Genomic DNA, 23,920 nt, shown 5'->3' on the forward strand with positions numbered 1-23,920 from the left:
AATGCCACGTAGAACAGGGTGCTACGGGAGCATGTGGGAGGAGTACCTAACCTAGCCCCAGGAAGGTTACTCAGAGAGGTGGGCTGAATCTTAAAGGATATGTGGAATGTAGCAGGGTCAAGTGAATGAGTCAAAGAGAGGAGATGTGACCATCTGGAATGAGAGTGGATTCCTACGGCTAGAATGTAGTCTTCAAATAATGTATGGTGAGATTTGAGTAAAAATTATATTTTGGGGGCTGGCTAGTTAGCTCACTTTGTTAGAACACGGTGCTGATAACACCAGGGTCAAGGGTTCAGATTCCTGTACTGGCCAGCTGCCAAAAACAAACAAACAAACAAAAAACACCTCAAAAATTATATTTTTTGAGATCAAAAAATGATTTTGTATGCTGTAAACTTAGACCTTAGGCAAAATAGAAAAGGATTTTAGCAAGTAAATGATTTTAAATTTCCCATTTAGAAAAGCTCGCTCTGGCTGCAGCGTGGAGAGTACACTAGAGAAGCAAGGGGGCCAGGAGGAGGCTTGCAGTGATCCAGGCCAGAGATCCGGAGGCCTTAGTGGAGGCAATGGCATGGTGTACACGAAGTGAACTGATTTGATAGGAACACGGGGCTAGGGTGAGATTAGATGTGGCAGTAGAGGGAGGTGACAAGAACAACTTCTAAGTTTTTGGTTTGGTCACCTGTTAGAGATAGAGGGCAGAAGAGGAGAGGAAACTTTGGGGCTGGGGAAATGATGTCCAATTTTCTATGAGCTTTCTGGTTTCAGATTCAAGAAACATATATACTGTTGAGAGCTTATTATGCTCCAGTTCTGGGGTAGGGGTTTTAACACAGCTTACCTTATTTATGTCTCAAAATATCTTACTATGTGAGTATGATTATACACATATTACGGGTAAGAAAATGGATTAACAGATTGAGTCAAAATCACCTAAGAAATGAGTTCCTGAAGAATAGATAATATAATCTTTGTGGTAGTCTCTGAGTCATAGTCGTGGTGGAGAAGTCTGTCCTGAGCCCTCTTGGTGTGCTCTCATCCACTCTCACCTGCCTGCTTACGACTTCCATATCTGTGGCTCTGGCTCAGCTTTCTCCCCAGATTTCTATATTTATCACCTATAGGACATAGTACTTCATAAAGGTGCTTGGATTTCTTTGGTGCAAAGCTAAACCTGCTCCTCCTTTGGGATTTCTTTCCATTGCAAAGGACACCGCCATTCTTCCAGTGACTCAAGTCAGTGGTCTGGGAAGCTTTGGGCCTCTGCCTTCCTTGTTGATCAAAATTAACTTAAGTCATGCTGGTGCTACAACCTTCATATATTTTAAACCCATTCCATTTTTTATCCTCTCTCCAAGTGACTTGTTTCTCATTTTGATCACGGCAACAGCCTCTGCTCTGGGCTCCTTGCCTCCCCTTTCCCTCCTCCAGTCATCCCCGCAGTGCAGCAAAAGCAGTGCTACTGAAGTAGAACTGTGATCACGTTCCTCCCACATCTGAAGTTCTGCAGTAGCTCACTGTGAGCCTGGCTCTCAGTCTTCACCTCTGGCTGTGTCTTGTTTTACCCTTTGCTCTGCTATTACAAAACACTTGCAGTCTCTCAGCTGGGTGAGCTGAGCTCTTTGAGAGCAGGGATAGTTTCTTTTTTCCATATGTTCTCGGCATCTAGCATAATGCCTTGTCAAGTCAAAGAATGGAGCTCCAATTGTCAGATATGTGATTTATGAAAGCTGTATTTTAGGCAGCTTGAGGAAACCCATTTTCATTTCTTTTGTGGAAAGTTTTGCTTTATAGGTATTTTCTGATTCCTTAAAAACTGAGAGGGAACAGCATATGGAGTGCTTTGTCTAAAAGACTAATTGAGGTTTGTTGTTTTAGGGTATGAAGGGGTGATAATTAACCAGAGAGAATTTTGTAACAATTTAGTTTTATGATATTCGTAGGATGTCATCCTCTGGGAAAAGAATTATACAAGGTTATGCACTTATTTAAAGCTGCAAGAAGAAAATTAAAATAAAGTGAAAAATACGAAAATGACTGCAATGATAATTTCCATGCAAAGGTAGAAGCAATTAGATTCTGCCAGAACTTATTATCCCAAACCTGGCCAATTATTCTAAATAGATTGTACTGGTTCCTTGTCACCGACACCACAATTTTTAACAGCTTAGGATCAACAGAAGGCCCAGTTGGGGCATGTAGGAGACTGTTCTCCTTTTGCTGAATCTGATGAATTTTCCAATTGTGTTGTTGGTTTCTGAATCAAAGCAGGCAATATTCATCTTTTATTAAGGGAAACAAGAAAAGACAGTCAATATGAAGATACTGAAATATCCCTGAACAATTGAACAAGAAGAGCTTGGGCTGTTCAGAGTATCATATTTTATGTTATAAGACTGCTAAGTATCTCCAAAAGAGAAGCACATTGAATTTAGTCATTCATACTTTCTTTTAAAAGAAACTGTCTCAAAAATTTAGCAAAGGCTGAAATGTACACCAGTAAATGGAATGTGAACTGATTTTATTTTTATCTTTCCTCTAAATATATATCATGTCATTGTTGAAAACCTATAATTTCAGATAGAAGGTGAAAGATGAAGCAAAAGGTCTCAATATACACTTACTTTCTGTGATAATGATTATTGATACAGATTAGAATATTTAGATTCATAATACAGTTACACTGAAAACACTGGTAATGTATTTTTCTTGTGTGCAATATAAAGGTTGGGTCTGCATATGCAAAGAAAAGAAAGAAAAGAGAGTTAGAAGCAAATAACACTTATACTCACCTTCTCATTCAATATTTTTCAACATACAGAATGTATAATTCACTTAAAAGCAATCAAGGCCCAAATGAAATTTAGTGTACTAAAAAACAAAACAAAAATACTCAATAGAAAAAAAAAGATAGGGTAATGAAAGATTAAGATACAGAAAGAAAGCACTTTTTCAGTTTTCAGAGGCTAACTTGTTATTTAGCCTAAGATTTCATTTTTAACTTGAAGGGAAAAACTTTCTTAAGCCCTGTACTTAAGACAGTTCTTAAAACCTTTTTTTGCAAGTCACAATAGAATGTCAAGGAACTATGTAAAACAGAGAGTGCTTGTCCCTTAGTAGGTCACCAACTTTCAGATTACTGAGCAAGTGAATGAAATGAGGAACAATTTGAAGTGTAGGACTCTCATAGGTTAAAAGGGTGCTGGTGACATGATTTATCATTTGGAAAATCTTTATCCCTAACAGTTGAAAGTCACACTTTTTGAGACTGAGATAACTAACACCTACATAACTATGCTTCAGTGTGTAAATCATGGAAAGAGCATTGGAGGAGTTGCCTGAACTGCATCAAAGTCCTAAGGTGTCATTGACAAGCTCTGTCTCTTGGCAAGTCTCTGCATCCTTATTAATAAAGAAAAGAGGACTGGACTCTGCTTGCAATAGCACCTTTCATCTCAGAAAGCAATAGTACCTTTCATCTCAGAATGTTTCTAGAGTCATTGAAACAAAACAATCTGCATAGATTTGGTAATGTCTCTAGATCTGGAGTTTCTGTAAAATTTAATACAGGACTCAGCTTTCACGGAAAGGATTGTTTCCCACAGAGCTCCAAGTGCTCAGAAGGTCCTCTGTAGGGAGGTAAAAATCCAGACGGGACAAAGTATGTCTTCGTAAACTAAAACAAGGGAAGATTTTGGGCACCATAATATTTAATTATGTCACTTCCCATATAAGAAAGTTTTGCTTTTTGGAAATATAAAAACATATTCCAAATCTACTTTTTGAACCATTTTTCTTTAAGAATCCAATATTGTTAAAACTTAGGGCCATTTTCCAAAGCACTCTCTGAGGGGAAAAAAAAAAAATACCATTTCTTCACCGGTGCATCACTTTGATTTTAGAAAGATATTAGGCAGCTGTAAGTAATACATTTCCCAAGCCCACTCAAAACATCTAAAAGCTAGGAAAAATAGTTTATGAAGACAAAGGGAAGAAGAATTTTAAAATGCCCTCTTTGTAAATCCTCCAAAGCGAACAAAAACAAATAAAAATTATACATGCTAAAGACAGTTGATATATTTCTTCCAAATAGAAATTGAAGGTATAATTAACTTTTTTATGAAAATGTTGCTGGTATGTATACATTTTCTAGTTTTGTGGTCAATTAAAAAAAATTTTCCCTTGAAAATTACAATGTGTTAGTATCATATTGGTTACTGGTTTCCTCTGTTTGGTACCTACTATTTGAATTATTTATGATGATGATCAATTGCTTCTCACAATATTCCCTATTACTCTTGCCTCTGCAGCAGACATATATCCTGCGAGTGTAATTAGTATGTATTTAATTAAAATGCTGTTATTGCCTATGTACCAATAGTAGGAATTACTGAAAAATTATGAAGAGAAAGGCCATTTTGAAAATTGCTTTGGTAGCATTCATATTCAAATAAATGCAAAGATTCCCTCTGTAATAAGGAAGGTTGAGATAATAGGAATGGGCCTATAGCAATTTACTGTATCTTACACAGATCATTACACAAGGACCATTACATAATAAAGTAGGGTTTGGAAAATCTAATCAGAGACAAAAATTGGAAATGACTGGACTCTCTGAGTCATAAAATCATACTGCATTCCTAGGTAAGTGGATTCATACACATCCACCATTGTTGGCTGAAGTACCAATCCATAATTGAGAAAGGTTATAGAATTATGAGAACAAATAAGAAATACGGTAAAAGGTTATTTTCTCCCTTCCTAAATGTTGAAAAAAGGAAATCAATTCAGATAAGGCCAAAAGGTTATTTTCAACCACATCACCTGTAAAAAAAAAAAAAAAAGCCCTAAAGATAAACTCCATTTTTCCCCCCTCAGGTAAGATTCGGAAAGCAATCTAAAGCAAAACACCTTATTATATAAAAACTTTTGAAAAGTAAGGAGAAAAACAAAACAAAAAAACACTGAGGAAGCATTATGTTTCCTAGTAAACCCCAAATGAGATATTCCCTGAGAGTGGTTCTCTTTTTGGGAAACTTCTTAGCTTAGTAGCATATGCCTAAATGATATCATACCCAGGAGGCATTTGGGTTTCAAATTGCTTTCAGGGGATCTTTTTTTTTTTTTTTTTTTTTAAAACAGCATCATGTCAGGGAGCAAAACAAAACAAAACAAAACCCAAGACTCCAATCTGGCATTCAGATCATTAGCTCTAGCTAAGTTGCCTCTCATGTAAGTGGTGCCAGTTTTTTTCTCTACATATTTGCTCTGTGGGGATTTGGTTATTTCATGTTGCCTGCTGTTCATGTTTTGTTTCTATTTTCTTCTGAGCACGTTACACAGTGTAAGTGTGGAGGGAAGAACTGCAGTGCTCTAGTGTGGTCTTTGCAGCTTGTGTAGCTCCAGTATCTCAATGTACTCACATTATGGAGAAAATAACAATTATTTTGAATTTGGAGGAAAATAACAATAAAACATTACCCGGAAATACCTTATAAAAAGAGAAAAAAAAAATCTTCATATGCTAGAGAACAGCAAGGAGCCATGGACCTTAATGTGCCTGTGAAATGTTTCTGGTAATAGACTAAATATGTCAATCATTAGGATTTGATTGTAAGCTACTGCCTTCAATATTTTTAAGAAATATAACAATATGGTACATTTTTATAAATTATTAACATCAAGACACAAAATCCTGCAGAAAAGATTTATATTTCCAAACAACTGTGAGTCAATCCACAAATATTCTTTTGCTAATAGGAAATAATGAAAACACCTCTCTTATGATAGAGTGGCATGCATAATTAAAGATGCTTTGAACTCCTTATGTAGAACTTTTGTGGTTTTGGAGACTCTTTTGAAAGTTAGACTTCCACACCATAGCTTAGTGGGTAGAAAGCATACACTATGGAACAAGCAGGGGGTTTAAACTTAAGTTTCACCACTAACAGCTACGTAACTATGTAACCTTGTGTAAGTTAATTTTTTTGCCATACTTTCTAAGCCTCAACTCTCTTATCTAGAAATGGGAGTAACAATAATATCTACCTCAAAGAATTATTTTGAAAATTAAATGAGCTAATAATCTAAAATACTGGACTAATAGTAGGCCCAGAAAATGCAAGCTATTATTGCCATTGATTAATTAAACACATCCTATGTACTAAGTGCTTCACATGCAATATCTCTTAATCTTTCAAATAATGCAATTGGATATTTTGAACCCTAGTATAGACAGTATATCAAAAAGCTTAAGCCACTTACCTAAGATTATATGGACAGTGAATTGTAGAGCTGGTATTTGAACCCAGATCATTCCAATTATAAAGCACTAGCTCTTAATTGGGGGTGATTTTGTCTCCCATCTCCAGCTGGGCAATGTCTGGGGACAATTTTGGTGGTCAAAACTAGGAGGCTGCTACTGGCATCAAGTAGGTAAGGGCTGGGGATGTTGCTAAGTATTCTATAATGCATGGGACAGCTCCTCACAGCAAACCATTATCTGGCCCAAATGTCAGTAGTTCTGAGGTTGAGAGACCCTGCACTAAAGCCCACTGGTCTTTCCAAGATAATTTGTGCCTCATTAGAACACAGTGATGCATGATTAATATTTTGGTTTCCTTTGACACTGCAATAAATAAAGGTGCTCTTAAAAATGATGTATACCAAAAAAGGAAAATATAATACACCTTCTGACAGCACAACTGTTTTTCTTTGAGGAATTCCTCCCTCACTCGATGTGATTATGGAGAAATTGCCAGTCACAATGCTCCACACTCTCAGAATGCACAGATGGCACATAAACCTAGCTGGGCCAATCATAGCATCCATTTCCCTGGCATGATTTTGGTTCAGGTTTGGGCAGGGCTCTAAAAGGGCCAGCCAGAGTCTTCTCTGGGGTTGGTATATGAATTTTCACTAAGAGGTCTCATTCTGCTTGGTTTGTAAACTGAAATGCTGAGCTCTGGAGTGTAAAGAAGTCAAGAAAAAGAACTTAGCAGTAGGAGAGAATGAGGACAACGAACCTAGAAAAGCATTAAAAATCTTGCCCGATCCCTTGTATCCAGCAGTGCTAAACTACTTTCTTAGTTTCATGCTGAAAAAATTTCCTTGTTTTTGCTTAAGTTAGTTTGGGATGGATTTCTGCCATTTATAATCAAAAGAACCCTGAATAATAGAGGTGGCATGCTTTCTTGAAATAGATCTTATAAAAAATAGCTATGTTATGTTCACACAGTATTCTTTCTATTAAAAAAGAAGGATAGAAGGCACAGCATCTATCATTGATGAGTATACATTCTAGTTAGGGGTGGGACTAAGACTTTCAAATAAAAAAACTTCATCTCTTCTCATAAGTAGTGGGTTCTTTGAGAGTGAGGACCAGGTTTTCTAATTCCCCATCCCCACCCCACCTGCACACCTGGTCCAACGAATGGCATGTGTTTAATAAGTCACTGCTGAATGGCTAAGCAGATGGTACCTGCTCTTGTTGGTTGTTAGGTCTTTTATGGACTAGTTAGTGCACTCTGTTTTTTCTCATTTGCTTTCCCTAATGCACAATACCACTAACCTTTGGGAAACTCATTATATTATTTAGTAAAACAGATTTTGCAGACTCAGAATTGTTCGTTGTAATAAAATATACCACAGTCTGCAGAATGAAGAAACTATTTCATAAAAACTATCTGAAATTTCCTAAACTCATTTAAAGTCAGAAAGCATGGTAACATTCCATTTGATCTATGCCCATAGCTTTGTTAAACTCACTAAATGTAGTAAAAATATAAAATATTCAAACAGGACATTGTTGAATTATTGTTTATCACATTACTTTCCTTACTTAACATGCACCTTGACTGGAAAAAGTCAAATATAAGACTATACTTTGACTAAATAAATGAGAAATGCAGGACCAATAGAGAATAGCCAGTATTTGGAGAGAGCGGCTGGGAAATTTCTGATTAAGCTATTTCTGCTTCTAAACAGAAATTCTGGCTACAGGATCTGTCTCAGAAATGCTGACTTCCAGTATATTAAGCTAAACAGAATTTCAACTCTCTTTACTGCAGCAGCAAAAAATATTCATGAGATAATTAACAGATTTTAGCTCTTACTACTTTCCTCTAGTCTTGCATTGATCTGAGGACCTCAATATTTGGCTTTTTTTTTTTCAATCCCCAGATAGCTCTTCGTGCGCCCCCCTCCTCTTTTTTATTTCCTCTATTCTCAGATTCTTGCTTGTATATTCTTTGGTAACCCATACCAAGACTGTGAAAATACATTATCTTAAACTCTACCTGGGCTTGGAAAAACAACGAAGCTCTAGATGAAGAGTTTAGCTTTGTGCTGTGAGTACAGGAAATCCTGAATGAGTGAGAACGGGCTTAATGTCTGGATTCTATTCCTAGCTGCAGGCGATTCTCCTGGTTCCAGATAGAGTCTCTGTGGCCAAATGAGGTTTAATAGACAAAATCACTCTCTAAATGGTCATCTTGGACACAGATCATCAATATACATGGCCAGAATGGCTGGGTAAAGTGTTGGGCAAGATCCATGAGGGAGGGGCTGACAACAGGGTTTGGACTACTGTAGGCAACAATTAAGAACCATTTACATGGTCGTCTATGTTTAAAACTACACTTTTGGGTTTTTTCCTGCAGAAGTTGCTCTCCCAAAAAATCTGTCTTGTGGTCTGGCATCTCCACTTATACCTGTTTTGCTCTTTGGAAGTCTTATTTAATTCTTGGCACCTTCCCAGAGATCCTAGAAAGTCCTAAACTTCAGAAAAGAAATATTTGAATTATTCCTTTGCTAAGAAAAATGTGATGACTACTTTGTCAGAGATTATAAAATCATAGCATGTTACAGTTGAGAAGGACATTAAAAGTTATTAACCCAGTTCCTTTATTGTATTTATTGGTCATGAAACTGAGGCACTTTGAAAAGTTAAATGACTTTCATGGTTGAATTAAAGTCCACATAACTATGGCCATGGATACTAAATTGGTGGTGCAATGTAGCCCAGGAAGTGAGACAATTGAGGCGGAAGACAAGTCGTGGAACTCTTCTTTATAGTTACTTGTCTCATCTTTTTATTAGGATGACTATTTATGAATGTCTATCAAAATGACTAATTATTACTTTTATGATCATAAAAGAATGACTTTTATGAATATATTTTGTAATATGCAAGGGTACTTCAAAAAGTTTATGGGAAGATTTGTATTATCTTTTAATTCTATTTTTCCATGAGCTTTTTTTTTTTAAATTTTCATTCTTGTATTTTAAGTTACTACCAAAATATTGTATCTTTCTACAAACAACAAAAAACAAGCATACAGTATCTAGAAATACTTTTTTCTCTGACAAGAATGTCAAGCCTTTGAAGGTACACTAAAATTTTTTCCTGAATAAGGTCTATAAGTAAGGTTACTTACTGTAAGCAGTTCAAGCAAAATGCATATTGCTTAGATTTTAAAGCAAGCAATTTTGATACTGTTTAATTAAAATGTAAGTATAAATGTGAAACTATTGTAGAAACATTTATAAACACTTCTTGGGAATACTCACAGATCAGCAAGTCATGAAATAACTGATTTAACAATAAGAAAAGGTGATATTATACGTAATGTTTGGTGATAATCCAAAAATATCTTTAAGAGATGCGAAAGAACAAGAAAACACGGCTTTTTTACTCCAAATTTGAAAACCTAGCAGCAAAACAAACAATTTGCATATAATGTAGTGCAATGGGCATTCCATGAGCTTTTTGAAGTGCTGTTGTACATGATATATTTAAATCAACCCCCTGCATTTTTTATCCACTTCTCTTGCTTCTTTTTTCCCATAGCAGTGATTATCATGATACATAGTATATTTTTTATTTATGTATTTTGTTTACAGTCTGTCTGTGTTCCACTAGAATGCAAGCTCCATGAGGGCAAAAAACCACTGGCCCTACACAGGGAGTTACATGGACTGTACACTAAACCACCATGAAAGACACGATTATTCCCTCTTCTCTTCTGCTGACCATGACTTATTTTAGAAGTTTATTAGAATTGCTTTCTAAGAGCACTGACAAATCACTTAACTATGTGATTTTAGAATGAGAAATCATGTCACTTCTCTATGCCTCAGTTTCATGACCAATAAAACAAAGGGATCGAACTAGATAATCTTTATGGTCCCTTCCAGGTGTAACATTGTTCTCTGCTGTATCCTTAGTTCCTGGAATAGAGAAGGCACCCAACGACTATTTTAAATGAATACATCAGTGCCATAGTACTTATATATAATGTTCAAATAAATATATATGTCATCTGTGGATTCTCAAGAACTTTTTACTCATACAGGTATATCATTAGCAAAGGTTGGAGTCCTCTGAATTAGGTAATTTTTAAAAATTTGTAAGTCTGTCAGGGAACTGGTTAAGACAAAGACTAAGTGTGGTACCAATTAAGGCAGGTACTTGAAGTGCAGCCTCTTCTGTGAAGTCTATAACTCATCTGGAGGAGGACTCTGTCTTCTAGAGATTTGCTTGAATGGCCTGTTTTAGTCATGTCAAAATGGGACAAATAGGCAAGCATTACCTTGGTTTAGAGTAGAAAAGGAACTACAGTGAGTGAATCCAGGGCTTCCCTTATCTTAAATAACTGGTTAAATACATAAATAAATAAACAACAACAAACCTCCCAAAATATGAATTTCTTTTGGGACTGAAGGGACAGGTTCCTGCTTCTGGAATTCAATTTTAGGAAGAACTCAAAAGGCAGTCAGAAATAGCCTCAAAGGAGGCCCCGTGCCAGGGAAGAACAATGAAGCTTTTCAAATAAAATTCCCTGAAAAATAGTACGACTTATGTAAATGATCTGGATCCAAAAAGTCTAAGTGCTAGGTGTGGAGCAGAGGTTGCTGGTTATGGCACACTTTGTACTTAATGCCAGATGCTCTGCAGGACCAGCCACACAGGCTTTGTGTTTTGGTGTTGTGCTTGGAGAGCAATGACTAAGCAGTGTGTTTCACCTCAAACCTGCTTCTGTGTAGGTTTCTGGACCTGGCATTTTCCACAAAGTCAGTAGACACCCACTGGACTAAGCAGGACTCAGCTTCAAAGGCAACACTATATGGCAGGGAGAAACAATAGCCATGGCCAGCTAACCACAATCTGTTCTTATCTATGCCTGTCATTAGAAAAGGATAAATTTTCCATGTGACTGGGTAAGTCCTTAAGATATTTGAACAATATAAGGATGGGATGGAGTAATTAGGTGTGAAGTGTGGAGGTAAGTGGGGGTTGCTCAAGTGATTAACTGCAAAAAGGAATGAGATGTGGAAATAGTTGTACTCTGCATATGTTTAGGAATAATCTATAGTTGCATAGTCTTTGTTTTCACCTATGAACATTCAGAATCATGTTAGAGGTGATTTTCCATTACTATTGTCTCAGAAACCATCAGATGCTTTGAAGACAAAGCCTGAATTCTGAGTTGAAGAAGTGATAAATTAAAACATATTGTCAGCTCTAACAGCACCCTTATCTATGTCAGGGTACTTGCATCTTCTGACTACTGTCTCTATCACTGTGAACAGGTCACAGAGGTTACATATGTGAACTACTCTGTTCTAGATCAACCATAAGGGTAATTTTCATAGATAAAATAGAAACAAAACAGATTACATAAAGGGTCACATATCTCAATAGAACCATACTAGACGATATATATTAATAATGCATTGCCTGAAAGCATTCACTCTTTTTCTTCTAAGTGATACCTAGCCTAAATTAATTTGCTCTTTACAGTGGTGTATTGAACTATTGCAAAGAAGAAAAAATGAAAAGTATACACTACTCTTTCTTTTGTTTTGCTCGTAGGTCAAGGCTGTCATGTTGTGTTAGGACAAGGGTGGAAGTCTCAGAGGTAGGATGTGGATCAGGTACTCATGTGGCAATGCCCATCAGCTGGCCCCCAGGACACCAGATAAAGGTAACTCAGCTTCTCAAACTCAGCCATTGACCTTGAGCAACTCTCGGGAGCATAAGGGCTAATCTGAGTGAGGACAAGAGGCAGGTTTCCCCCTCAAAGCTGATGTGTTTACATTCACAAAATGGCAGTTTAACTACTGGTAGCACTTACGTCTTGGTTAGACATTTCCCAGTAAGGTCTCTCTCCATAGGACATGACCTCCCACATGACAATGCCATAGCTCCATGCATCACTTGCCGAGGAGAATTTTCTGTAGGCGATAGCTTCTGGGGCTGTCCACCTTATGGGGATTTTCCCACCCTGGAAAACAAATTGGAGATTTTTCAGCTGGCTCAGATTTTTAATACAAGTGTATTAAAAAACAAAATGGTATTCCAATTAAATATATTTTGCTAGAAAGATCTAAATAGTTTATAATAGCGTTGGCATTTTAAATTAACATCAAAAGAAAGCAAGAATAATGTTAAAATGTTAGAAATATTTCTCCTGTAATAGTTATGCAGTAAAAACAGCTTTAATGGGAAATAAGTCACACTTCAGAAATATTTCATTTCATTCATTAGGGAAATTTATTTTTACTTTAGATTCACACAATTAAATCCACCATTATGGCATTTGAAGAAAGTTCCAGATTATAGGGCACTAACACTAAATACCATTCAACACTCATTAAACATTGTATTGCATTTATAAATAATAATGAGAATAAGCTCTAACTTAATAGAAGTGGTTAAGAACAGAACTGACACACTCTCTACCATTTCAATGCTCATCAGAATTTCATTTTCTTTCCCTTTCTTTCCTTTTCATCTGCTATGATTGTTTATTTTAAATGAAAACATTCTTTAACAGTATACAAGAGCACCTTAGAAGGATAATCTTTCTTTCGAACACTTTAAGCTAGTTTATGTGTTTTGTTCTTCAGTGTTCAATTTAGCATTTGAACATACTAAAGAGATTAAATTGTATACCTTTAATCTATACTGTTCAAGTATTAAAGTCTGCCATTGTGTTACGCTTCATTTTTATTAACATTTATTACATTTTATCTGTTGAAACACTCTATACATCCCTTTTTACTGTAATGACAAGAATAAAACAATTCATCCATTTGATTTATAACCTTTAAAATCCTTGCCTATCTGAAGCACAAGTTGAGCAGGCAGAGCAGTCCTGACGCCACTAGATGGCGGAAGAGAACGAGCTACTTCCAGACTGCCGCCTCTCAACCGGCTTTGGTTCACAACAAAATCGTTTTCGACAGTCACCCACCTCCATGGGATTATTTAACATTATCAGCATTTCCATGATCGCGTTATCTGATCAGCTACCGCCCACAAAGTCCGATGTTAGGGCGAGTAAGGGTGGAAAGAAATAAAGGGTGCGTTCTTTGGCCCTTGAGGAATTTAAGTAAAATATTTTTAAAGGTGAAGCTATTCATCGAGTAATCTAAATATTACTTATTTAGTAATCTAAACACTATTTACTTGAAGAGAAAAGAAATTCATCTGAATGGGAACAATTTAGGTTTCACAAGGCAAATGAAAGCATTAATGGAAACCTCATTTCAAAGATTTGTAGCATGGAATTGTTAGAAGCAACCTTGGGGAAAACATCTTGAATCCAATGCCTTGATTTTACAGGTGAGCAAACTGAGCCCAGAGTTTAGAGATTTAGAGATTCCTCACAATATTAGTAGGTACCTAATGTCTACCGTTATCACAGTAGTATTATGGCACATAGACATAAAGATGTAAATAATTCAGGATAAGGGGAAAAGTTGGGTAAACTAGCTTTAATGTTTTAATGGAGTATCTGTAACCACATATCACGGCTGCATAATGGAAGGCGGCCTGAAGTTTGGGGTTTACATGCTTTGGGGAAGGAGATAAAGAGAGCACCAAATTAAGACCAGAAAATTAAACTTACAAAATTGGTGATAGTAGCTGAAGAGGGTGTTGTGGGCACGCATGGAGTTACAAGGGGAGAGGATTCATTTTTGAACCCAAAGTAGGGTTGCCAGAGAAAATACAGGACCCATAGTTAAATTCAAATTTCAGATAAATAACAAATGATTTTATAGTATAAGTATGTTCTATGAAGGATTTTTTTTGGTATAAGTGTGTCGCAAATATTGAATGAGACATTTTTATACTAAAAAAAATTCATAGTCTGTGATTCCAATTTAACTGGGCATCCTACATTTTTGTTAAATCTGGCAACTCTAATCCAAAGCATTAAAAAATTTCAGAATTAGGAACACTGTGAATGATCCAACTGAACATGAAATAGTGCTCTGAAAAACTGGTGTGGTCTTCCCGAGGGGGCAAGGACGCCTCTACTTGTGTTTGTGCAGCAACACTACAGCATGGTTTGTTTTATTTGATGTTTGTGACTAACGCGCCTCAGCCTTGTGGCCCTACGTATTGAAGCTACGTATTGAGACAAGGACTCAGGCTTGTTTCAATTATGGAAGCCACTCTCCTAGAGAATAAAGACCAAATCTGTAGATTTGACCTCAGAGCAGACGCAAGAGCAGCAGTCTCACCTGGCATTTCTGGCTTTGGATCTTTCTTTGTCAGGCTAACAATATGTGGGAGTGTGAATTGCTAATCTGCCTGGCTGTTCCTTTGCTAAATCTTTATGAGTTCTATTAAGATAGGGCAAAAACCAGAGTAGATAGTTATTTTATGTTCTTTCACTCATTCACTTATAAATGATATCTCATATAAATTATTCACATATGACTTTATATTTCAAATAACTTGATGTCACATATAAATGATAACTTTATCGCTATCCTTTGTAAGAGTTTATTTTTTTCCTCAAGGGGAAGACATTACCGAATATCTGATAAATAGCATTGCTACCTATTGTGGACTGAATTGTGTTCCCCCCAAATTCATATGTTGAAGTCCTAACCCTCAATGTGACTATATTTGGAGATAAGATTTTAAAGAGGTAACTAGGTTAAATGAAGTCATAAGGGTATGACCCTAAGTCAGTATGACTGGTGTCCAGATAAGAAGATGAAGAGACATCAAGGCATGAGGACACAGAGAAAAGGCCATGTGAGGACATCATCAAGAAGAAGATAGCTTGAAAGGAAAAAAAAAAAAAAAAGAACAGGAAGAAGACAGCTATCTATAAGCTAAAGAGAACGGCCTCAGGAGAAGCTATGCTCGCCAACACCTTGATCTTAGACTTCTAGCCTCCAGAATTGTGACAAATAAATTTCTGTTGTTTAAGCAACCCAGTCTGTGGTATTTTGCTATGGCAGTACTACCACTATTATAAAAACCAAAATAATTTGAAAAAATATTATAAAATAGATGAACACCTTTGCAAAATGAACAGTACATATTTATTTCAAATTCTGTTTCAAGTGTTGTCTTGAAGAGGAAAGTGTGAGCTAGAATAAATCTTAAAATATAAAAAAGACAGAAACGAAATACAGAAAATATAATACTAATTAACAAAAACACATGATAACATGAAACTGACAGTATGCACAAACTGGAATAATTCTAAGCATATGTGGGATAGAGACAAGGAAGCATTAAAAATTTTTTTTTCCAATGGGAGAATATATGCTGGATACAGTTCATATCTAATTGCAAGATGAAACAGAAAGAAAGACTTTAAGACCATAAGCCTACTGTGTGGTCTTACAGTCTGTTCCCTACATTAGAAGAAACATGGAAGCCCAGGTCTTTTTTCTTTTTTTTTTTTTTAATCAAATGGACCAACTTAAACTTTTGTGGCTTAAATCTCATTACACGTTTTTGCCCATGATCTTGAATCATAGACAGAGGTAATGCACTAAGGTACTTTTTCTCAAAGCATTAACCACCAGATGTTTGTTTCAGGTTTCAAGAATGAACAAATAGTACTTTGGATTTGAAATCACAGTCATTGGAACATTACATGTTGCTTTACCATATGTTTATGAGAAAGAAAAAAAGTTACTGAAGATGCTAATCAAAATGACTGAATGTAATGCAAAAGCTTTCTCGCTATCCTCTTACATAGCAAGCTTCATCGCTTAGAGAACAAAGGGGAAACAGGAAGTAAGCAAACTAGATTGCCACTGAAATGGTTGTTAGTAAAATTTTTTTTTTCTCTGTTTTTCAAGTTGTATTCAGAGCTTGTTTCCTAAATAAGTAGGTAATGGGTTGTAGCAGAAAACATGCTGAAGAAGGAACCAGGAGTGCTGTGTACTGGTATATCGTTGAGCTTTAGAACCTAACCCTCTAATCTTCAGAGGAGTGACCAATCAATTGAAATGCAGTAAGGTTATAGAGGCTTAATTCTGAAACCAAATTGAAAAATTCCACAGAGAAGCAAGAACACTTGAAAAGTCTCTCTCCATTTCTCATTCACTGGATTTGATGGTTATCTCAAAGGCAAGTAAATGTTTTGAATAGATAATAATCTGCCTGCAGATTTTCCTTTTCTTATTTTCTCAATCCATTCTCGGAGGTAAAACTCCAATGAATGTAACAATTATGGTACAGAAAACACACATATTATGTTTAAAGGACAATTTAAGGAATTTTAAAGGGCAATTGTGCCTAACAAATGTTTTTCTATGAACTATAAATTCTAAGTGAGATGCAACTCTCCTATAATTCATTGTGTGATCTTGCACAAGTCTTAACCCTTTGAGTCTTAGATTACAGATCTGCAAAATAGAAGGATTTTAATGAATGACCATAAAATAGTAAACTATAACGAGTTTTTATATTGGCCCACAGTTTCTCAGCTCTCATTAAATAGTAAGGGGATAGACCATATGAGCTGGTACCTACATGGTATGAGCAGACAGCCTGATGGCAGATAGAAAAGGAGACAAACACACATTTGGGTTGCATCCTAGGCAACAATTAATGGTCACAGTGATGAAATCACTTGAGTGGTGAGCCAGAGGTAAAGTAACTTGAACACCTTTTGTTTAAGAAAGCAACAGCACGATTAATACATTTTAGAAAGGTTTGAAACCAAGAGATTGACTTCCCCTTTTTGTCTTTTAACTCTTAAGGGTAACCACTGGTTATATGGAAAATTCATTATATGGAGCCTTATTGATGACAGATGAAAAAGACATTTATGTGCTTTCTGAAAGATTAAATTATAATTTATTGTCAGTAGGATTATCTGTAGCAGAAGTGTCTGGTTTGGGGAGCATTAGTAAAGGGGTCAGCATTCTGGGCCTTTCTGCCTTAATTAACTGTGGTGTCCCAGGAAGTCACAGCAAATCACAGAAAGATCTCACATGTACTAGTTACAAAGACCACCCTCACTAAGGAAATTTCTTTTTTCTTGAGAATCACTGATCTTTAGAAATAAGTCCACCTCTTGAGCATCACTTCCTAGGGTGTATTCCCAAATCAATAAATTATAATATTATAGTGCAAAACTATATTATATTGTGCATGCCTTTTAAAACTGCATCCCCACCCCCTCCCAGAGAAGTGTGTACACCCCTCCTTCATTGACGTTAGCTAATCTAGGGCAACTTTAGTATTCTGTGAAGTTCTATGTTTTTCTGAAATATGGGGATAATATCTGTCTTCACTTGAAAGACTGAGGACTAACAATGGAATGAATTTATTTGTAGTCACAAAGGAGAAACTTCTCATATTTTGGCTTCTAGATAGCATTTATTAAGTGAACTAAATGATACAATATACATAAAGCACTTCTTGGCTGCCAGCACATAGTAGGCATTCAGTAAATGTTATGTCTTTCCTTAATTTATATATTTAAAATTTTTCTTGTTTTTGGACCTGCTTGGCTTCCAGTGCAGATCAGCATCCCAGTTCCTTCATCTGGAGTCACTGAACCTACCCTCTGCCATACCCAGGCTCAGGAGGAATCTTTTCCTCAAATAAGGGCTTTTGGGAGTCAGAGGTACCAATCAATGCTGCTTTTGGACAGGCTCTGACACAGTTCCAGTAATTTAGAACTTGTCTTGCTCAGTTTGAGTGTGTTTGGACCCATGCCTAAATTTTTGCCATTGTCCTGCCAGTTCTCTTCCAAGACTGAAGACATATCTTATTCACCATAACATTTCACAGGTAGAATTCTACCTTCAAAGAATATCATCCATGGTTGAATGCTGGCAGGCAGACTTCTGCCTTAAGCTTGATCTGCCTTATGATTGTCTCTGGATTTCTTGCTTTTCCTGAGTGTTTTTTTTTTTCTCTCTTTGTGAGGTTGTCACACAGGATGAGCTATGAAACGTCACCCCTCAAAATGCACATATAGACAGAAACACATACTCCCATACACACACACACACACACCACACACACACACACACACACACACATACACATTTGCATCAATATCATGGGATTTACACATACCAGATTCAGAAAGTCTTACTCTAAGCAAAAGACCCTTTGTTAGCATAGTATTTAAAAAATATGCCATTGGTTCTTAACAGCCAATTATTATAGGATAATAAGCACTGTGGAAATCTATGGTAAATAGGATGGTTTTAGGTAACAAACATACGAAACTAACCATTTTTATAATTTTATATAAGACAAAGACTTTCTGAGGGTTGTCCCTTATTCCAGGCTTTCACTGCCTGTGCTGAGGACCTTGTAAAAGTGTTCACTGAGGTCTCAGGGTCTCAGATTTTATGAACCCAGAGTTTACCAACTGTTTGGCCTTGGGCTGAAATAGGCTTGCAGTTAGATTTTTCGTGGCTAAGTGGTTGTTTTGTTTTAAGTGAATCTAAATGTCTTTAGCCAGGGTGTGGGCTCTCTAGAGCTCCACCCCCTTGTCAACTCTTTCATCAGACACCCCAAACCTATTTTCATTATCCTGTGGCCCAGTGGGTATTGCTGTCCTGCCCCTCCCCCCCAACTCTAACTCTATAATTCTAACCCAGCACCCCTGTTCTCATTGTGAAATAAACAATTATCTACTTCTGAAATTTATTTCAGACTGTATTTTTCATAAGGAATAGGGACAAATGAGAAATGATTTCAAATAAACATGAATAGCTAAATCACCAGCTTTGTTTTTCACTTGCTAAAAAAATTCTTAGCTACAAAAAGACTTTCTCTTTCTCTCTCCTCACATTATATACCTGGAACTACACTGCATTTTTACTCATTGGCTAAATGTATAAGCAGCTCAGTCAATGCTAATTTTTTTGTTTCTGTAATAAACCAGTGCTTATTGTGCTATTCAAAAGCTTCAAGAAATTAGGATCCTCTTCACCTGCTTCCTCCTGAATTGCTCCTGAAAATAATTCATTGCTGTCTATCTCTCAGTACTGTCTTCCAGTGAGAACATAGGTACTACATCATTAAGTGAATAATACCATTCAGGGGGACACCTGTTAAATTAGATTTTCTATTCTATCGTATAAGGTAGAAAATGTAGGACACAATGCTACTGTAATGTGGGAGAATTAAACATATGGTACACATTATTATGAGGATTGCCACTGTACCTGAGTGCAGATAACTTAAACATTACTGAGAGTACAAGCAATTTTTTTCAAAACAGCCCATCACTCATTATGGCTTTGCAAATATAGTATATGGTAAAGTTCCAGGGGCATGTCTGATAATAATGGAGTTAAAAATACAACACTGTCACCACTCTTCTTGGGACAGCAACACTCTTCCCTAGCATCTCTCTCAAGTTTATCTCTCTCTTTCTGTTTAATCCAGATCTACAGAAGCCTAGCTACCCCAGATGTCCCTACCTAGATTGTTTTATTTATTTACTTTTAATTAATTAATTTTTTTTATTGAATCAATTTTTTTCCTCTGGAGATGTATTTTATTTTATATTATTATTATGTTTTTGGATTGGCCAGTACAGCAATCTGAACCCTTTACCTTGGTGTTAAAGGCTACTCTATCTATCTGAGCTAACTGGCCAGCCCTCCTAGAGTATTTTTTTTTTTTTGTCTTTTTGTGACCGGTAAGGGAATCGCAACCCTTGGTGTGGTGTCGCCCGCACCGCACTCAGCCAGTGAGCGCACCGGCCATTCCTATGTAGGATCCGAACCCGCGGCGGGAGCACCACTGCGCTCCCAAGCGCTGCACCCTCCCGAGTGCGCCACCGGGTCGGCCCCCTCCTAGAGTATTTTAATGAAGTTTTTTAAAGTCTATAGTTTTCATTGCAAAGACTTATGAAAATTAGCAAAGAAGCAAAAGTTTTAAAAAATGTACCGCATAAATCATAGAGGGAAATGAGGGATTAATCATTTTAGGCCATTGGCAATTGTTAAAATTGCAATATTTAATACATTAAATCTTTAATGATAGTATAATTCTTCATGCAGAAACATTCGTGAATTTATAAAGCATTTTTATCTCAGTAGCCTCAAATTGATGTAGACTACTAAAGAATGAATACTTGTAAGAACAATACTACTAAAAAGCAGCGTATGTAATAGTTATATAATTTTATGAATCAACTTAGCTGTGTTAAGGAATTCAGATAGCTGGTAGAACATTATTTCTGGGTGTGTCTGTGAAGGTGTTTCTGGAGGAGGAGGTTAGCATTTGAATTGGTAGACTGAGTAAAGAAGATTTGTCTGAGGGTGGGCATCAATGCATTGAGGACAGAATAGAACAAAAAAGCAGAGGAAAAGTGAATTCATGATTGAACTCTTTCTTCTAGAGCTGGAACATCCATCTTCACCTTTGGACATCAGAGTTCCAGGTTCCTGGGCCTTTGGACTCTGGGACCTACACTAGTTTCCCCCACCCCACTCCCCAAAGTTCTCAGTCTTTAGACCTGACTGAATTATGCCATCAGCTTTCCTGGTTTTCCAGCTTATAGATGGCATATCATGGGACTTCTCAGCCTCTATAATCCAATGATCCATAATAAATTCCCTCATATATCTATAGATATACAGGATATGTATATATATATGTCCTACTGGTTCTTTTTTTCCTGAAGAACCCTGACTAATACACCATCTGTCTCCATATGTGGTTAGATGCTATTTATTTGTGGTTAAAAAAAAGTCTAGATTCTGTTAGTAGGAAAATAAAATGCATAAAGTGAGGCATAACTATATTTATATTAGTATTTGCAAACCCTGTTTGAAAACAAATATTCAAAAAGGATAGAGAAAGTTTGTAGGACTCTGAGGCATGCACAGGGGTGGATCTCATAAATCCTGGAGTGCTTCTTTTGGAGAAATAGTAGGCAATATGGAGATGTTAAGCAACTGTGGAGCTGAACACCTAGGTTCTCATGCCTCTTTTTTCACTAATTTGTTGTGTGATCTTGGGCAAGTTACAGATTTTTCTGTAAATTGAGAGGACTGGATTGTGTGAATGTGCAATTCATGTGAAATTCTAATATTCTGTGATTCATTAATGCACATAATACCCCAGTGAGTTAAAACAGAAGGAACAACCTTCACTTCTCTCTAAGGAGACATAGAAAGGTTTAGTTGGTTCCTGCATCATTGTTATGCCCACAGGCACTTTCAACATTAAATCAGACTGTTCCTGACAGATCCACAGCGCTTTGACTGAACATATCTGAGAGGCAGGTCTTCTTTTGCAGCTGTCGCATGTAGTGTTGTGATACATCAGTTCTGAGTAGAACTGTGACCTCAAATTACCCATTGTCAGAAAGGCTAGCTGAGTGTAATCCGAGGAGAGACAAGATGACTTAATGACATCTTTAAAGGCAGTCTGTTTGGGACCAGCTACTCAGACTGATGAACACTCAACACAAGAGAGAACAGTCTTCTGAAGAACAGAGGAAGCATCACTCCACAGGAAAGACAGGGCTGAGAGACTCACACCTAAAGGTGGGTAAGAACTTGAAAAACGGCCTGGAAGCACCTGGAGCTGGAAATAACAAAAAATGTTTAATATAAATAAATCTATTTAAAAGTTAGACTTTGGCAGAGAGAATTACTAAAATGCTAGTATTTTGAATCGATTTTGAAGTTGGGGTAAACTGGTTAAAACATACAGGACAGTTTTCACTCTTCTCCTATCTAAAGCCAATGGATACTTCAGATCCTAATTTGTTCATGACCAAAGTGATCACTCCTCTTATGCCTGCGCTAACACCTGCTGTCTGCCTCACTCACTTGACTGTTAGCATCATATACTTTCTATGTATACTGCTATTTGGCTTTTTAAAATATGGATGTTTTGACTCCCCAGAAAGGTTAAAAAAGTATTAGAAGGTCTTTTATTCTTTTTTGTAATCTACTTTGCAGTATTTAGCATGGTGCTATAATAAGAATTTTAAGATTATTTGCTGAGGGGTTGATTGGATGAGATGAATTAGGCAAATGATGAAAATGAAAAGCACAGTCTCAGAGCCATACTGTATATAAGTGGAATTTAAATTCTGCTTTTTGGTTTCTCCTTATCATTATAAACTTAGTTAATGATAAGGAAAAGAAGAAATGGGGAATTTCTCAGTCTGACTCTTCAGTTTATAAAGAACATCAGCAGAGAGTCATTGAAGGTCACTGGTAGCATTCATTCATTCATTCATCCATTCTCTCAGTCTTTTTTTAATCAAACACTTTTTGAACACATCTCACATGCCAGGTGCGAGAGTCACAGAGAAAACGTGCTGTTTGTCCTCAGGGAGATCATGTTACAGCAGGAGAGACATTGATGTAAACAAATAATGGCAGCACAGAGGATAGCCGCTTTCACAAAAGTCTGTACCAGACTCATTTGGCAGCCAAAGAGGAGGGGTCAGCTCTTTGGGATGGCTATGAGGCAGAAACGTTTTACAAAAGAGGTCTTAGGTACAGTTGAAAAGAAAAGTAAGAGTTTTATTAGAAAGATAAAGAGGCCAGGGTGTTCCTTCAGAGAAAATAGCAAGTTCAAAGACACAGAGGAGTGGAACAGCACCTTGTGTCCAAAGAATTGCAAGTTGTCTGAAATTGCTGCCTCTTTGAGTCCTAGGAGGAAACTGATGGTTGGAGACATCAGCAATAGTCATGTTATTAAGGCTTGATTAGACATTTAGAAGTAGGCAACGGGATTTCACAATGTTACTCTCACTTGAAATGTCTTTCTAGAAAATTGAATTTTACCATTTGGATTGCATCTCTGACTATTTCTACATGCAAAATTATACACAAGTTGTTTGTTGTTTTCATCGTAACCTTATTGTGGTTTAAAGATCTGCATCTTGTGGCAAAAAGTGTTGTTAATATGTTCTTTTTTTTTAAAATACAGAAGGATGACAGGAATCCTAAATCTCTCTTTTGACCCCTTGCACTAAAGTCTATTAAAAAAAAAAAAAGAAAGAAAGAAAGACAGAAAGAAAATTACTTTAATTCTGGCAGAATCACCTGCAATAAGTGTGCAATCATGCATCATACCAAGCAGGTAGAAAGTTCTAATTTTACTTGCATAATATATTCACTGTTTTGTAGTAGATTTTTCCAGTGAATACACTTTGGAAAAGCAATGCTTTTTAAAACAAGTTTTCAGCTTGTTTTGCTCAGGTTTAATTGTATCTTTTGGGTTCTGAAACTGTTTTCATTGTGGACAGCAGATGGCTCTGGAGGACACCACTGCAGTGCTGAATGGTGTAGCAGGACATAACCTTGATGTACTTGGGCTGCAAGTAGAATAAAGTAGGAAACAATTTCTATCACCTTCAAATGATCTCACAAGCCAATAACAAAGGACAGTTTAACATAAAAGAGAGCTTATCTAGTTGTGTGTGTGTGTGTGTGTTGGTGGGGGGAGGATCTTTTAAAAGATTAATCCAAATTTCTAAAAGCACTTTTCGTTTTTACCTTGAATGTCTCCTGCTCTTTCTTATTTGATTCTATGCTATTCTTCTTGTTATGTTTGCTTTCGTTGTCGTTGTTGTCTTCTACTGTCCTATTTTCTTTCACTCTGTTCTCGTTAACAAATATTCATTGTGTATAAAGATTACATGTT

At 36.6% G+C, this 23,920-nt stretch overlaps 1 protein-coding gene across 1 annotated transcript in view; it reads right to left on the minus strand.

Annotated features, from left to right (window-relative positions):
• EPHA6 (EPH receptor A6) overlaps positions 1-23,920 on the minus strand; it is an 839,959-nt gene that overhangs the window by 16,283 nt on the left and 799,756 nt on the right. The window contains exon 15 of the mRNA XM_063078754.1: positions 12,141-12,290. Within this exon, the coding sequence (XP_062934824.1) occupies positions 12,141-12,290 (150 nt within the window). The remainder of the gene's footprint in view (positions 1-12,140; positions 12,291-23,920) is intronic.

Source organism: Cynocephalus volans, chromosome 1 (assembly GCF_027409185.1).
Source record: "Cynocephalus volans isolate mCynVol1 chromosome 1, mCynVol1.pri, whole genome shotgun sequence".
Taxonomy (NCBI): domain Eukaryota; kingdom Metazoa; phylum Chordata; class Mammalia; order Dermoptera; family Cynocephalidae; genus Cynocephalus; species Cynocephalus volans.